Here is a 15339-nt window from a genome sequence, read left to right as displayed (position 1 = left end):
TTAAAGTAATATAATAGTATTAATATAAATGATGCATATAAATTATAAATTAATTTAAAATTAAAAGTAAGTAGCAATCAATTATTATAATTTATTTACTTTAGAAATATTTATTCCTGTGCATGAGCACGGGAAAATCACCTAGTGTTCATCATATTTGAGAGTATTAAATTCTTTTAAATGTCCACGGATATCAATAAAACTATGTAGAGAAAATGTCTTTGAGTTGTATCAAATATGGTTCCAAATTTGCTGTAAATATAGATTTGTTTTCCTTTATAGAAACCATAAAGATTTATTTCCTTATTTTATTATGTAAAATCTTAGTCTTCAACACCATCCCATTGATACTTCAAAATATGACACATTATTATTCACTTAGGATATGTGCATTGGAAGATTTGCAACTTGAATATTTCCAAATGTAAAGACAAATTACATTAATATTTAATTAGATGATATTTTAAAAGCTTGATACCTCAATTCTAAAATCTGTCAACAATTTTTATAAAAAAATAGGTGTAACATTTAAAATTCTTTTTATCTTAATTATATATGAAGATGTTTATTAATTAGGTTGCTAGCAATTGTTGAAACCTGTTGTTACTTATCATGTCTCCGGCCATCACTCAAGTCGCAACCTACACATGAATATGGAAAACAACCCTCGTGAAGATTCTTTGATACCCTCATTCATAGTCAAGGAAGAAGCTTCAGTAAAACTTGCTAACAATGAGTTTTATTATACAAAGAAAATATTATGATCGACTAGTCACCAGTAAGTGAAACTCTTTGTCATAATCCAAATCACCAAACAATTGTCACTCAAGCTTATGCAACTTATGTTGCTCCCTCTCTCTCTCTCCCTTAGTCATTACAGATGATTCAGTGTGACCTAAACCGTCGGTTTACAGGAGAAGAAACCCAGCAGGTTCAGTTCTTGCAGCATAGCCAAACTTGGATGTGTTGTATTTCCTGTAAACACCTGTTAGCTTCCCTGTCCCCGCCTTGTGATGCAAGCCAACCATCTTCCTCGAACATTCCCTGCATAATCATCAAAACCAAAAACAATCTCAGAATCTGTAATGTGATTTTCAAACTATATTAGTAAAAAATATTCTTTAATCTGGCGACTTCTTCTTACATAAGCTTTTCTTCAGTGTAGCCTGTGTAGAACTCGCAGGTCTTGCTCCACTCCTCAAATCCTTTAAGAGTGGACTGAGCAGTGTAGATCGCTGAAGCAGCTAACTGAGAAGGAGCGTACTGCAGCATCTCGTACTCAACTAAGCAAAGCTCGATAATAAAGAACGATAGAAGCTCCACCTGAAAAAACACACAAAACTCACATTTGATTCTCCTCTACACACCAAGATATGATCAAAGAAGTTAAACACAAACCTTTTTATCAGATTGTGCAGCTTTGAGAAACCTCCTCATGAACACATAAGGAGTTGGCAGACAGAAGTTGAACTGCAATGTATTCGCCATTAACTTCTCCTGCAAGTAAACACAAACCCATTACACAATGATCTAGAGAGCATACAAGGCTGTGATCTATTTACCATGTCAAGAACTTCTCTCCTTGTGTAAGCTTTGTCAGAGATCACGATGAGATCATCAACAACAGGAACTGAAACTTCTTCGTATTTGCAAGCGAGTAACATAGCTGTTACACCAACAAGCTGAAGCTTTTTCCTTGGGACATGTTGAGTAACCGCGAGAAACCTGTCGATGAGGTTGATTGTGAGGTAAAGGGTCTCTTCCATCAGCTCAAACTTGTAATGTACCTGCACCACAACAATGGTTGAGTTGCTGAAAACTATCTCAAAGAAGAAACAAGACCAGAGTTAGTTTATGTATGTAGTAACCTCAATCAACCAATCAACAAGGATGCCTCTCATCCTCTCGTTAATGTCAGGTTGATTCTCCATGTAGCTAGGCGGCACGCAGCTACGACACTGTAAAATTAATGTAATGGTTTCGTTTCAGTCACTAATCTCTTGATAGGGGAAACAAACAGAACAGCAAAGTGTGTACCTCATTGTTCTTGTAGAAGTCATATATGTCATTGATGTATTCAACTACAGCTAGAGGATTGTTCTTGTCAGAGCTATCTATATCCATCACAGTCTCTTCTTCTTCTTCTTCTTCCATTTCAATACCCTCCTGTACAAAAGGGAAGACAATATGTGTTAGAAAAGTCATGGCGTTTACTTAAGAAAGAGAGTTGGGGTTTTTGATGTTGTTACCATTGTGTCGATTTCATCAAGGATGGATTCAGTGTGTTGAACAAACATTGGCTCGTGAAAGTCTCCATCTTCTTCTTCAACATCTGTTATGATTCTATCGATCGAGTCTGATTGCTTGGTTTCCTAACCATAAATCAACATAAAACCACTTTGAGATTTATTTAAACCCAAGCTATGTTATAATTTCAAGATACCAAACTATATAAAAAAGGTGTAACCTGTTGTTTATGGATTTGGGGTTTGTTCTCAGCTAATTGAGCAGCAAACTTCCTGAAACCAAAATTAAGAATAAACTCCTTAACAAAACTCATCATACAAAGTTGTGACAAGGAAGCAGAAAAGGGCTGACCTTGTGATTGGTCGATGCACAGGAACAGGTGGAATCTTCTTGTGGCATACCCCATTTTTCCTGAGTCATAGCCAAAAAAAAAAGAGATTGGTTCTTTAGTACTCTTATGAATACAAACTTTTTCTAAAGGGTTCATTAGAAGAAGTTAGTTACTGGGACAATGGTCTCTTGTTGACAGCGCAGGGATAAAGAGGAGCTCGGATGATGTTCTTGTTTATGTTACTGAGTGCTCTTCGTGTCTGCCCATTCCTCGGATTCATGGGTCCAACAACTCCGTGTTTGTTCTCGTCCGATCCAACCATTTTTATTCTCTAGTATCTGGGGCGGGATATATATGATCACACAAAACATGTGTTAATAATTTAAAGATTGTGTCTCTTTGAATTCGAAAGACCCGGACAAGAAGAACTAGTAGATCTCGTAAGACCCAGATGAAATCAACATTAAATTCTTCTTCACCTTTTTGGCTTTCGTCGGTGGATCGATCGCTCTCTGTTTATTTGTGTCTCTGTCAGCAGCAAAATCCCATAACAGCGAGGCAGCAAGACTCCCTCTTTTTCTTTTTAATCAAAGATTTGAAGGACGCAAAGAGCGGATGTAAACACATAAGATGTTTCTTTTTACTAATTTCCTTTTATTTTCTGAAATCAACGGCTACTTCATCTGAGCCGTCGGATGTAAACAAAACCCTGATCGCCTTCTTTTGGAATCCGGAACCCAACGGCTATATTCTTTTCAAATTCTCCTTTTATTATTTTCTTCCTTATATTACCACCGACAACGCCTTGTGTCTTTCAATCTAAACATTGTATTTGTTTTTAAAAGATTACTAAAATCTATAAAGGTGTCTTTTCATACAAATGTATTTTTCATTTTAAAAATTATAATAAGTTTTAAGATATTGTAAATAGTATTAAATATATCTTTTTATCATAATTTTTTTTTAAGTTATTCTTTTGTCTAAAGATATGTTACTGCATAATCTTTTAAGGATTCTCAAATTGCTGAGGATAAATATTTTAATCCTAAAATATGCATAACTTCTTAATGAGTTATCTTTTAATTCAATTTTCTATCTATTTTATATACATTTAAAGAATATTAAAATTATCTATAAATATTCAAATAATTTAGTTTTGGATAATTTAAATATTTTATAAAATAAACTATGCAACTATTGGTGATTGTAGTCTTCAAATATGAACTATTAATTACAACTATGATTAACCATTGTAACTATTAATAATGGTAAACTTTGGTGATGAACCATTGTAATGTTTGTTGCTAACAATTACAATTCTTACTAATCATTGCAGCCTTTAACTTTCTATATATAGAATTGTGGAGGTGTGTGTATTAGCAAATTATAATTAAAAACAAATATGAAATAGCGATAAAAAAAAAAAAGAGATCCACTTCAATTAATCATAACATAATCATTTTTATATTGTGTAGATGAAGTAAAGATTGCAACTATTGCGGAGAAATTACATCTATAAACACTTTTTGTGTTTATAATAACATTAAAATATCTATAAGGAGTTATAATATAATGACAACTAGATAAGCAGTTATAATATAATGACAACTACATAAGTAGTTGAGATAAAAGGAGATCTATTTTAAATTGACCATCAAATATCTTGAAGGAAAATATAACTATGTATATTAGCCAAAAATTGAATCAATATTGGGGAAATTTCATGTTTACCACTTTCATGGTACCATTATTCATCTTTTCCACCACTAAATTGATATTTTCAAAATTACATTTTTTATTAAGTGACAAAAGATTCTTATACATTTGTTCTCTCTATATATAATAAATAATTATTTAAATAAAATAATAATAAAAAATTATGTTTTCGAATTATATTTTTTCTTATTCGAACTTTTTTAAAAATTGTTTTTGAATTTTTTTCGGTTTTTTTTTTTGAAAAATATATTTGAAACTATTTTTTAAATTTTTTATATTTTTTAAGTATTTATTTATATATTTATTAGAATCCTAAATTTCACATTTCAAAAATTCTATCTCACCCCTCAACTCTAAACCCTAAGTCTATATTAATTAACACTAGAGATAAAAATGTCTTTTATCTTTCATTAAAAGTGAGATTAGAAATGGTTATTGTAAACATGAAAAGCAAACACAACAAGATTCTTTCTGCCCTGACTAGCAACTCCATTTTGGTGTGTTTGCTTAGTTTCAAATATTCAGTGGTTTTAATAAAATTTAAACAACTTAGCTAAATGAATAATATATCTCTTATTTGGTATTGACATCTTTCTAATTTTTTTACAACCAAAAATATAAAAAATATAGATTTTTAGTATTTTCAATAAAAAAGTATAGTTTCATGCAAGATAATTTTGTAGTACATGCATTTTCCCAAAAACAATTGTAAACAGTTTTTATTAAAAGTTATTTCATAATATAAAACATATTTATTTTTATGGAATGAGTTTTTATAAAGACAAGTTTTTTAATAAGAAAATTGTTTAAATTAAAAAGATGTTATAAAATATAAGACGTGTAAGATAGAGACATTGACTTTTGTTCAATAATTGGTAATTTCTGTTTCTTTTGTCGTTTGATTAATACTTCCTAACTGCTCTATTTATTCTTTTGTGATACCCAGATCCGGATATGGGTCCGATTATGTTTATAATAATGAAGCTAACTATCTTTAGCAAATGCAGTTTTTGAGTTATGAGGTTTGGAACTATTTGATGTGATTTATAGTGTTTTTTTTTGTGATTGTTGCAAAATATTAACAACCGCTAAACAACCAAAAATTACGTTTGTGGATGGTTATGGAATAACCAATCAAAGCCTTAAATCTTAATAGAGTTAGCAAATATCTTGTAGTTTCTTTGTATCATTCCAAAAAAATCTATAGCTTTCCCACAAGTATTAGGCTATTAGCCATATCAAATAACATTAAATTAAGATTATGAGAACTGTAAGGAGTATAAAACACTCTTGGATTTACATCTAAAAATTATTTTTGCACTTCTTGATGTTTTCCTTTCATGTTTACACCATTATCATAACTTTGGTTTCGTACATTATATGTGTCAAGACCCAAAAACTTTAGTTCATTCTGTAAGGTTTCAAAAGGACCTTGACCACTTATATCATTCACACGTAAAAATCCTAGAAAATATTGTTCGATTTTAATAGGATAAAAAGAATAATCTACATACTGAATATACAACAATATTTATGCAAGATTTAATTTGGCCATTTTCCCATGCAAAGCCAATTCTTTAATTTAGTTTAGTAGACAATACATTGACATGAAACAGAAACAAGTTTTATTCATCCAACATATAAGGGTGGTACATATATAATTAAAGCGATTTAAAAAAAAAAATTTAAAGTGAAAGTGATTCTTAAATTTATGCTTTAAACAAGCATACACGGATCAGTCATTTCCCTCGAACAAGAACTAGCTCATTTACCATTTTCAAGCAAACCAGTACCCATAAATTTCTCTTCCATTAACCCATCCATACGAGCTGCCATGTCTGGAATCAGATAATTTTTCCAATCTCCTGTCTTTCCTTTCCTGAAATACGTGTCGTTTGTATAAGGAGAAGGATGATCTTCTCTCTCCTTATCTCCTTTGTTAGCTTCAAGGTTCTTCAACGTCTCAAAGCTGCAAAGATTCACCACTTTCTCAACAACCCCATTCTTCTCTTCCTCAGCTGTGAATCCATAACCCATGAACTCAGCCAATCTCTTCACATGAGGCAAAGGATCAGCAGTCAAAGTCTCGTACTTAAGGAACAAAATCTGATCTGGACTCTCTTGGTGAGCTTTCCAATATGCGAGGACATGATCCAGATAAGGACCGTACACAGATAAACCATTACAAAACATATCAAAAGACTCTTCAAGACCATTGAGCGGGCCACTATCTGACCTTTTCTTTTGAAAGAAATGCCACAAGGAGATAAAAGTGTCCTTTGGGTCTCTCCAGATGTAAACCATCTTACAACCCGTTTTCACCACCGAATCGGGTAATAACTCATGGGGCATATGAGTTGAGAAAAGAGTGTTCCCTTTGTCTTTGAGAACATCAATGTGAGGGAACAAAGGGAACTGGATCTCGATGAAAGGAATAAGCTCGTGAGGGTTAAGTTTTAAGAGAGGGTTCGTGAGGTGGTCGAACCGAAATCGATTCGCTATTGAGAATGTTAGTGATTTGAGCCAAGTAGAACCTGTCTTTGGGTAGCTACAGAGGAGGAAGTCACTGGGTCGTGCCTGGAAGAACTCTTGTGCGTAAAGGAAACCTTCAAGGATAGACTGTATCCACCAATGGCCACAGTACCCAATCAGGGGATCAGGTCTTGGTACCGTTTCTGATTCTTCTCGAACTCTGTTGGCTCTGTCTCGGTCTCGTCATGGTTTGGCACGGTAGTGTCCCCTACGGTTTCTGTTGCCATTGGAGAAAGAATATTGGAGGATATGTTCTGATCTCTAGGATATGAGAGATGGTCGTTGTTCGGACAAAGATCTGGATCAGTGCCTGCTTTTTATATTAGAAGCATGACAAAACTTTTTTGCTCCCTAAATTTTTCTAAAGGAAAATGTTTAAACTAAAAAAGATAAGATACATTGAATTTTGTTCTTTGATTGGCAATTTCTGTTTCCTTTTTGTCATTATATCTATCCTATTAATATATTATTTCCCTTTTTATAATACTAGTTTTCATTATAAAAATAGTGTGGCCCCCAGTTCCATGAAATTCATGCTTGTAGCAGGACTGGATATGAGTCCGATTATAAAAATAGTCTGTCCCCGATTATGTTGATTAATGATTAAAACCTAACTCGCTTGTCTTTTTTTTTTTGCAACTGAACTCGCTTGTTTTTTACCAACGTTTAAATGCATGAGTATGTCGTTCTGGTTGGATGTATGATGTATCCGATGGTTGTTATCGAAATGACACAACAAGACCTCATGTTAAAGCACCATCTAAAAAGCAAATACATAGAGTTTATCATATTCATATTTTTTTGAACATCCAGAAAACATGTATACTCTATGTTTCTTAAATATAATAGTACAACACAATATGAACTGTCATCTTCTCCAAATGTTTAAATTCTAAATCTCTACGGGAATTATATGCTCCTTTTTCTGTCGGTTGTAAGCGAAGTCAATGGTAATGTAACCTGATATGCTTTTTCACCCAAATCAACTTAACGATCTTTCGTTGTTGGTTGTTTCTATCATTGCATTCTGAAGTAATCTTATTTTTCCTCTTCCAACTTCGCAACATCATTGTCTCTATCATTGGTTCTTTTATCCTTAAGATAAAAGTGAAAATATCACAGAAAGTTTTTTCCTTATATAGGCTTCCATGTCAGTTATTTTTATATAAGGGATAATTTTGTAATTAATACATAAAATATAGAGTATGTTCTAGTAAAACCTTTGCTATATGTAGTTTATTAATTAATATTTTTAATGGTTATATATGCATTTCTCTTTTACAAACCAAAAATTGACATCTTAATTATTTTCTTAGTCAAACCAGATGGTGTAATGGACCTAGTTAAAATAGTATTAAATACCGTTAATATCCTTGTTCATCTATTTAGATTTATCATCAGCTAATTATTATTTAACTAAAATTATAACTGAAAATTAGCAATCTTAAACGTAATTTATGATACGAAGTTATTAGAGCATGATGAATGGAAGACTATTATGATAGAGTTCTTAACGGAATATAAGAAATCGTCTCTTAACTTTTAACTAAAAAAACTATGAACCGGACCGGTTATGATTATTATATCTCAAACAATATCACAAAGAAAAATATAGGTATGGCGGCAATATATTATTATATCTTAAACAACGTCACAAAGTCAATATGTCCGAGTGGTTAAGGAGACAGACTTGAAATCTGTTGGGCTTCGCCCGCGCAGGTTCGAACCCTGCTGTTGACGATATTTTTCTAATAAAAAGAAATCTCCTTTTCCTGCATATCCAGTACTTTGTTTTGTTCCACGTCTTGCTCTTGCGGTTTACCTTCTTGTGCATCATTTGGTTTCTTGATAATAGACTGCTGATGCATGAACTCCACCAAACATACAAATCATCGTGCACATCAGCACATGGACGAGGAGGTAACTAACTAGCTGGATTGAAATCTTGGCACCCCCACCACAAGATTCAGAGCATCTTGATGTATGACTTATTGACTGGTCTTTTTAACATTAACATATAGTTGTTGCTTCTTTAATATTGATCTTTGATTTAATAGATTGTGAGAAATTGTAATTTCTTTCTCTTATAAGACGATGATTAACCTCCTTGACCTGAAACTAGCTAACCGCGAGGCCGAGCATCTGAAGATAAATAGGAAAGCATGAAACTCCGTGATTGATCCACCGACATAATATTTTGGTGTTTAATCATCAAGCCTCTTCAACTAAAAGTTTTTAATTTTATGTTAATTTCTTTTGTGTTGTTGGTGTATGTGTTTGTGATAGGCTCCTATTTTGTCTTATCTTTGTAAGTTCTTCACAGTAAGCCATTGTTTTCGATCCATAATAAATAGGTTGGTGTATCCTAATATAAAGTTTGCTTCCGAGTCCAAAAATAAGCTTTGGGTGTAATCCACAAAATCCTGGATCCGTGTTTGGGAGGCCTAGCGACCTAGGAATTATATATGTTTTTCTTAGAATCTTAAAAGTTGTTTCTTTGCTCACAGGCAGTTGATCTTAGAAGCACAGAAGTTCCTATCTCACCTTCTCTAAAGGGACCTGATTTCTCCTACCAAGCTGCATTACCTGAAATCAGAAATCTCTTGAGATGTGAATGTGAGACACATAAACTACCATTAGCCCTATGGTGGTACTAACAGCCGTGTATAAACGCTATTGATGCCCTTGGCGAGGTATAAATGCTATTGATGGCCCTATGGTGGGGTATAAACACCATGAAGATGATTTGATGATTGCTTAGTCTCATACGTGGTAACACGTATGAGTTTACGGAAGGGTGTTAGGAGATCTCGGTAATTAAGAGATCACCTAGGATATATTTCCATGTAACTATTAATGTATAAGTTAGATTTCATATTCTATTATGTAAAGAACTTGGTAGACAATTTATGTAATTTGTATAAATAAGCTTATTTGCTAAGTTAATAATCTAGAGAAACTATTATAGTTCTTAGGTTTCCTCCAAAAACTTATCACATTTACATTTTAGTTCTTGGTTTTATTTCAGTTCATCAGAGATTATGCTACTGATCTTGAAAGTTTCAGTTCGTCCAACGACATTGAAGAGAATCTGTAGACATATCAAGCAAGATCAAGAAAGTTTGTCATTCACTTCAAAAAATCCAACGTGTCATTGATTCTGTTCAAGGTGTTTCAGGTCATCATCTTCCTATAAGCTCCTTTTATGCTAGTTTCCCAAAACTAGCTTCTTCACAAGACGCAACAGCATTATTACAACAATAATCCAACAACACCACGTTCTTGTCTCCTGCTTTCTCGTGTAGTAACAGCTCTACCTGTTCTAGTGAAACAAACGTAAACAAGGAAGATCCTACGAATGTGACTCTCTCAAGATCTTGTAAGGAAACGCAGTTGTCACCATCAACACCATCACAAGAAGTTGATTTTCTAAGGATAAAGGTAAGCTACGAGGAGGAGAAGATCCGGTTCAGGATGCAGAACTCGCGTAGGTTAAAAGACCTGTTATGGGAAATAGAGAAACGGTTTAGTATATAGAAGACGTGAGCAGATATGATCTGAAGTACTTAGATGAAGACGATGAATGGGTTTTGTTGAGATGTGACGATGATGTAGAGGAATGTGGTGATGTTTGCAGATCTTTCCCTGGAAAAACGATTAAGCTTTGTTTCAGCTCTCTTCTCATCATTTACAAGAACGTTCTTATATCAGTGTAAGCCTTTCTTGACAGTAAGAAGAGACATTTTAGGAGAAGAGACAACGATGTCACGTATAGTTTTTGTGTTTTGTAAGGATTCTTCATAGTTTTTTTAATACTATTTTCAAGATTATCCTAGAAACAAATAATTGTTTTTTACTATTATGTAATGTGTTGTAATAGTAATGTGTTGTTGGTTTGCAAATGTAAATACACATTTTAAATAATTACATTTCTTCCATAAACTAAGAATTTAAATATTTTTCTTTAGAATTTGGATTTTCATCATAAAGAGAAAGAAATAACTTTTTTTGGCCAACTATCCATTTTAAATTTTGGCCGAAATTAGAATTTTTCAAAGACCAATTCTATCCGACCTTATCTGATCTTCAGTGAGAATGAGAAAAAGTAAAAAATAATAAAAAACTATAATTTCAAAATGAAATTTGTTTTGTACCATGAGAAACTTTTTTTTTCTTGGACAACATACCGTGAGAAACTTAGAACTGTAATATTGTACAGAAAATATTTCACTAAGTTTTCTTTCATTCTTTTTGCCATATTATATTTAACTAATTCCTTAAAATGTAAAAGCAAAACACTACGTACGGAAAAAAGAATACGTTTTATTGAAAAAAATAAAGCTTTACGTATGCATGGTGTATAAGACTCCACAGCCACTCTCTTCGACTATCCGGTGCGGCCAGTTCTACGGACGTGCGGTAATCCATATCCATTAACACGGTTATTATGATCTGAACCACCACCGCTACGTTTACGCCTCTCTTCTCTTAGTTCGTCTCTGATAGTCCTCACGATTTCTAACTCTCTAAGCACATCGTCCATGGGCGGTCGGTTCTTCGGATCAGCCTCGAGACACCGTAGAATTAGTGCAGCGGTTCTGGTCACTGCCAAAATTGGATACTTGTGCTCGAGACGTGGGTCCATCATTTTCTGAATCTTCTTTTTCTGAGTCAGAACCGGTTTAGCCCATTCCACGAGGTTCTGTTGTGCAGATGGTCGGGTTGGGTCTAGTGCTCTTAGACCGGTTAATAACTCTAGGAGTACCACTCCAAACCCGTAAACATCACTTCTCACATATAAATGACCTATAACAACGTTAAAGAAAACATAATTATCTAAGATTCAAATGAAGAGTTGAAACATGTGTTTTTCTTTCTTTTTTTTTGAAAGAATGTTAAATAACATGTGTTTTTCAAACAATATTGCACGTTTTTATTTACCTGTAGCCATGTATTCGGGAGCTGCGTAACCTTGTGTGCCCATGACACGTGTGGTCACGTGGGAGAATCCATTAATCGGACCATTTTTGGCTAGACCGAAGTCAGAAAGCTTGGCGTGGAAGTTCTGACAGAAACGGCAACAATTGTTAACTAAAATAGAAACATGCATGCAGTAAACGTGTGGGAGATAGAGATGACAAGAAACGACAGCGTACCGAATCAAGAAGAATGTTTGAAGCCTTGAAGTCTCTGTAAATAACACTCTTTTCTGAGTTATGCAAAAAAGTAAGTCCTTGAGCTGCTTCAATGGCAATTTTCAAACGTGTATCCCATGTCAACGCCTCTCCTTCTGCATTAGCATATTACATTCACATCTTAAATATAAAGAAAAACAAGAAGATGATGTGTAAGATAAGGTGATTAATGGTTGAGTAAAACTGTACTTGAGAAGAGGTGATTCTCAAGGCTTCCTTTAGGCAAATACTCGTAAACCAATAGGAACTGATTCTCTTCCCAGCAGTAACCTAAGAGCTTGACCAGATTTGGATGATGAAACTTCCCTAAGAATCTCACTTCACACTGCAATTTTGCAATATATACACACATTACCAAATACATCCCATATAACTGCGTTCAAGAAAATTAGTGATAACTATAATAAAAAAACTTACGAAATATAATTTTGCTCAATATTTTACACATTTGTAAGGTCAGTGGTCAAAGCTCGTACATCTTCATAAACTGATATTTATTTATCATCATATCTTGTCGAAAACCAGGTCAAGATTTACTTCTTTTTTTTTTGTTTATTGTTTCTATATCTCAATAAGTTTTTATATTATATAATTATATGTGTGGTCGTGAATGTTCTTTCAAAGTTTTTATTTTGATATTGTAGATATAACCGAATTTCTAGCTGGAGACTTTACACATAAGAGAAGAAAAATAATTTCCACGCATCGACGCAAGTAGGCCTGGGCATTTTACCCGGACCCGATTCAAAATCAATCCAAAAAATTCTGATCCGATCCGAAACCGATCCGATCTTTTCACTCTATTGGATCTTGTTGTGAAGGACCTGCGGGTCTTGGATCCGGCCCAACTCGAATCCGAGACCCGAGTGGGATACCCAAAAACCCAAAAATTCAAGTATATATTAGGTATGTATGGATGTTTCAGTTTATTTTTTCGTATTATGAGTATTTTTTAAGTGGTATGGTTTTGGGTTTCAGATAAAAATTTAGATTTTCAAAAATATAATTTGGATAATGAGATAAAATTTCAAATATTTGTCATGTCTTTGGATCAGATTTTAAATATAAAAATTACATATTTTTTGAGTATTTAAATATCTTTAGGTATTTTCTGTGTGTTTTAGATTTTTTTTTGTTGGATCCGATATGATCCGAACCGATTTTGATCCGTAATCGAACCGAATCCGAATCAACGAACTCAAATTATCCTATTGGATCCAATTATTTAAGACTCGGTCCGACCTGGACCTGAAAAAATCCAAACCAATTCCAAACCGAGAATTTTAAATTACTCTATCGGATCCTAAACTCTTAGATCCAAAAGACCCAAACCCGCAACGATCCGACGCAAGAAGAAGACATTCAACCACATCATTAATTATCTAATATACGTCTCGTTGACCATGATATACGTATTTTTCGTGATTGACTAATGCAGTTACGTGAGGATTCCTTGACTTCTTCTTCCTCTATTTCTTGGCTTAATGTTTAGATTGACTTCTTCTATTAGGTATTAAAAAGTGGGGAATATAAAAAGGACAGGTACAATTAATATAAAATTTGTTATATTGTGCTATATGATTTGTTGTATTATGTGTTTTGTTTTATTAGTGATTGAAATGTGGCTAGTTAGTTAACTTTTTTTTTGGTCTAGGCTAGTTAGTTAATTGACTAATGATGTTTAAACATTTTTAGAAAAATTGTATGTGTAATCCTAAACCATCAACTTGGCCTCTGTTTTATAAGCGGATCTATTGACAATTAAATGGACGATTGATGCTCTGCTCCATATTTGTGTGTAAGGCATCGTTTTAAGTACAACTATAACAATCATTAAAAATGATATGACCAGATTATCTTTTTTTTTTGTTACTTCTGTCATAAATACATCCTAAATCTGAAAGTTTTTTCCCCATAATTGCGCCTATTTATACGTAAAATGCTATTTCCAATCTATATTTCCTAAATTAGAAACATATAACGATTTCAATGCAAATTGAATAAAAATAAATGAAAAAGGAAAGAAAATATGTACTTGCCTGCCATTCATGCAAGCCTTGAGCACTATCAGGGTTTGATTTCTTTACGGCTACTGGTATTCCGACGCCGGCCCTCGACGGAGCTAACGTCTTCTCTTCCAGCCATCCTTTGAACACCTGTCCAAATCCACCTTCTCCGATCATCGACTCCGGTCGGAAATTCTTTGTCGCCGTCTTAAGATCCGCTAATGAAAACATTTTTAGACTCGGCGTCACTATCTTCCCGCTCGGCGGCACTGCCTTTTTACCTATACCTAGTTTCTCCACCGGCTTTAATGGTGGACTATCTACGGATCTTGTCTTCTCCCGTTGCTTCTCACGCGGGGGGTTATAGACGGGTCTCGTTGGCCGTCCTGGTACCGCCGCTGGAAACTTTGGTTTCAAACCCCTAGCTGGGGGCATCGCCACCAACGGCGGGGGAAGTTTTATTTTTACTGGATCTTGAATATTTTTCACCACTGTAAGATCAAACACAAGATTGAAATTAGATTGAAATTTAACTACATCAGGTTGGTTTAAAAAGAAGAAAAGGCCGAGAGATGTGTGTAGGAACCTGAGAGGGGCTTGGTGGAGACAGGGCTCTGTTCATGTCGAACACTAGAAGATCCGCCAGGACAACAGTTCCCCATCAAGACACAGCACAAGTTTTGAGTTTGCTCGTTGTTGTTCTATCTTGGCTTCACGCTTTAGGATCATAAGCTTAGAGAGAACCTTTTCTCCAAGTGTCCCCTTTCTTCCTTCCTTTTTCTGGGGGATTTCAGCTGAGAGATGGAGGAAGGAGGCGAGAAATAGAGAGGAAAGACTCTTTGTGGAAATATATATATTATTAATTTGATAAAAGGTCGGGTATTTATTTGATTTCCCCGTGGTTATATAGCCACCCCCATCGGTTTCAATTGTTGATATTTTTTTTATCACCAATATTTTCAACGTAGTTAGTCATGATTCATATTTGTTGATTGCAAAAAAAAAATAGAGATTAATATTTGTCAATTTGTAAATATAAATTACAAGTCAATGGCTGGGTCACAGATCGGAAACAGTTGCAGCTAAAAAGTCGACTTTTATACATTTATGTTCCTTTCTATTTCTTTGTTAGGAGTATATCGTTTAATGTTTTGTGTATAGTGACTTGTAAGTTTGGTGTATTCGACTGAAGTAATTGCATAAATTAAGGTATATATGTATACATGGTCAGTGCAGAGCCAAGTCGGATGAAACATTAATTTCAAGCATCCAAAATTTTTGAAAAAAATTATATATAATAGACCACTAAATT

At 33.9% G+C, this 15339-nt stretch overlaps 2 protein-coding genes, 1 non-coding gene and 1 pseudogene across 3 annotated transcripts; 1 reads left to right on the top strand and 3 right to left on the bottom strand.

The window, feature by feature from the left end:
- Positions 1–696: 696 nt before the first annotated feature.
- LOC106356970 (cyclin-B2-4-like) lies at positions 697–3372 on the bottom strand. Its single transcript, XM_013796678.3, has 11 exons — positions 3058–3372; positions 2752–2916; positions 2599–2658; positions 2468–2519; positions 2250–2372; positions 2038–2166; positions 1869–1958; positions 1563–1787; positions 1399–1497; positions 1145–1323; positions 697–1044 (listed from the first exon to the last, which is right to left on the bottom strand). Exons 2-11 carry the CDS (start codon positions 2898–2900, stop codon positions 909–911), a joined length of 1242 nt encoding a protein of 413 aa, XP_013652132.1. The 5' UTR covers positions 2901–2916; positions 3058–3372; the 3' UTR covers positions 697–908.
- A 2524-nt stretch (positions 3373–5896) lies between these two features.
- Positions 5897–7250, bottom strand: LOC106353559 (annotated as a pseudogene).
- A 1234-nt stretch (positions 7251–8484) lies between these two features.
- On the top strand, positions 8485–8566 carry TRNAS-UGA. Its single transcript has one exon. It is a non-coding gene; the product is annotated as a tRNA-Ser (tRNA).
- A 2449-nt stretch (positions 8567–11015) lies between these two features.
- Positions 11016–14949, bottom strand: LOC106353556 (probable serine/threonine-protein kinase PIX13). The gene is made up of 6 exons (XM_013793317.3): positions 14614–14949; positions 14061–14518; positions 12211–12346; positions 11983–12116; positions 11768–11891; positions 11016–11632 (listed from the first exon to the last, which is right to left on the bottom strand). Exons 1-6 carry the CDS (start codon positions 14687–14689, stop codon positions 11214–11216), a joined length of 1347 nt encoding a protein of 448 aa, XP_013648771.1. The 5' UTR covers positions 14690–14949; the 3' UTR covers positions 11016–11213.
- Between the last annotated feature and the right edge of the window lie 390 nt (positions 14950–15339).

This window comes from Brassica napus, chromosome A7 (assembly GCF_020379485.1).
Source record: "Brassica napus cultivar Da-Ae chromosome A7, Da-Ae, whole genome shotgun sequence".
Lineage (NCBI taxonomy): Eukaryota > Viridiplantae > Streptophyta > Magnoliopsida > Brassicales > Brassicaceae > Brassica > Brassica napus.
Note: the sequence above shows the minus strand (reverse complement) of the source record. Positions and strands in the feature narration are given on the sequence as shown.

What these genes read in the sequence shown, in the direction of transcription:
- LOC106356970 (XM_013796678.3), bottom strand. Translation starts at nt 2,900, where the DNA reads ATGGTTGGATCGGACGAGAACAAACACGGAGTTGTTGGACCCATGAAT. An exon ending in CCCAAATCCATAAACAACAG is followed by an intron (nt 2,373 to 2,467) that starts GTTACACCTTTT and finishes ATTTATGGTTAG; the next exon opens with GAAACCAAGCAATCAGACTC. An exon ending in GGAGAGAAGTTCTTGACATG is followed by an intron (nt 1,498 to 1,562) that starts GTAAATAGATCA and finishes GTTTACTTGCAG; the next exon opens with GAGAAGTTAATGGCGAATAC.
- LOC106353556 (XM_013793317.3), bottom strand. Translation starts at nt 14,689, where the DNA reads ATGGGGAACTGTTGTCCTGGCGGATCTTCTAGTGTTCGACATGAACAG. An exon ending in CTCCACCAAGCCCCTCTCAG is followed by an intron (nt 14,519 to 14,613) that starts GTTCCTACACAC and finishes TTGATCTTACAG; the next exon opens with TGGTGAAAAATATTCAAGAT. An exon ending in TCCCGAATACATGGCTACAG is followed by an intron (nt 11,633 to 11,767) that starts GTAAATAAAAAC and finishes ACGTTGTTATAG; the next exon opens with GTCATTTATATGTGAGAAGT.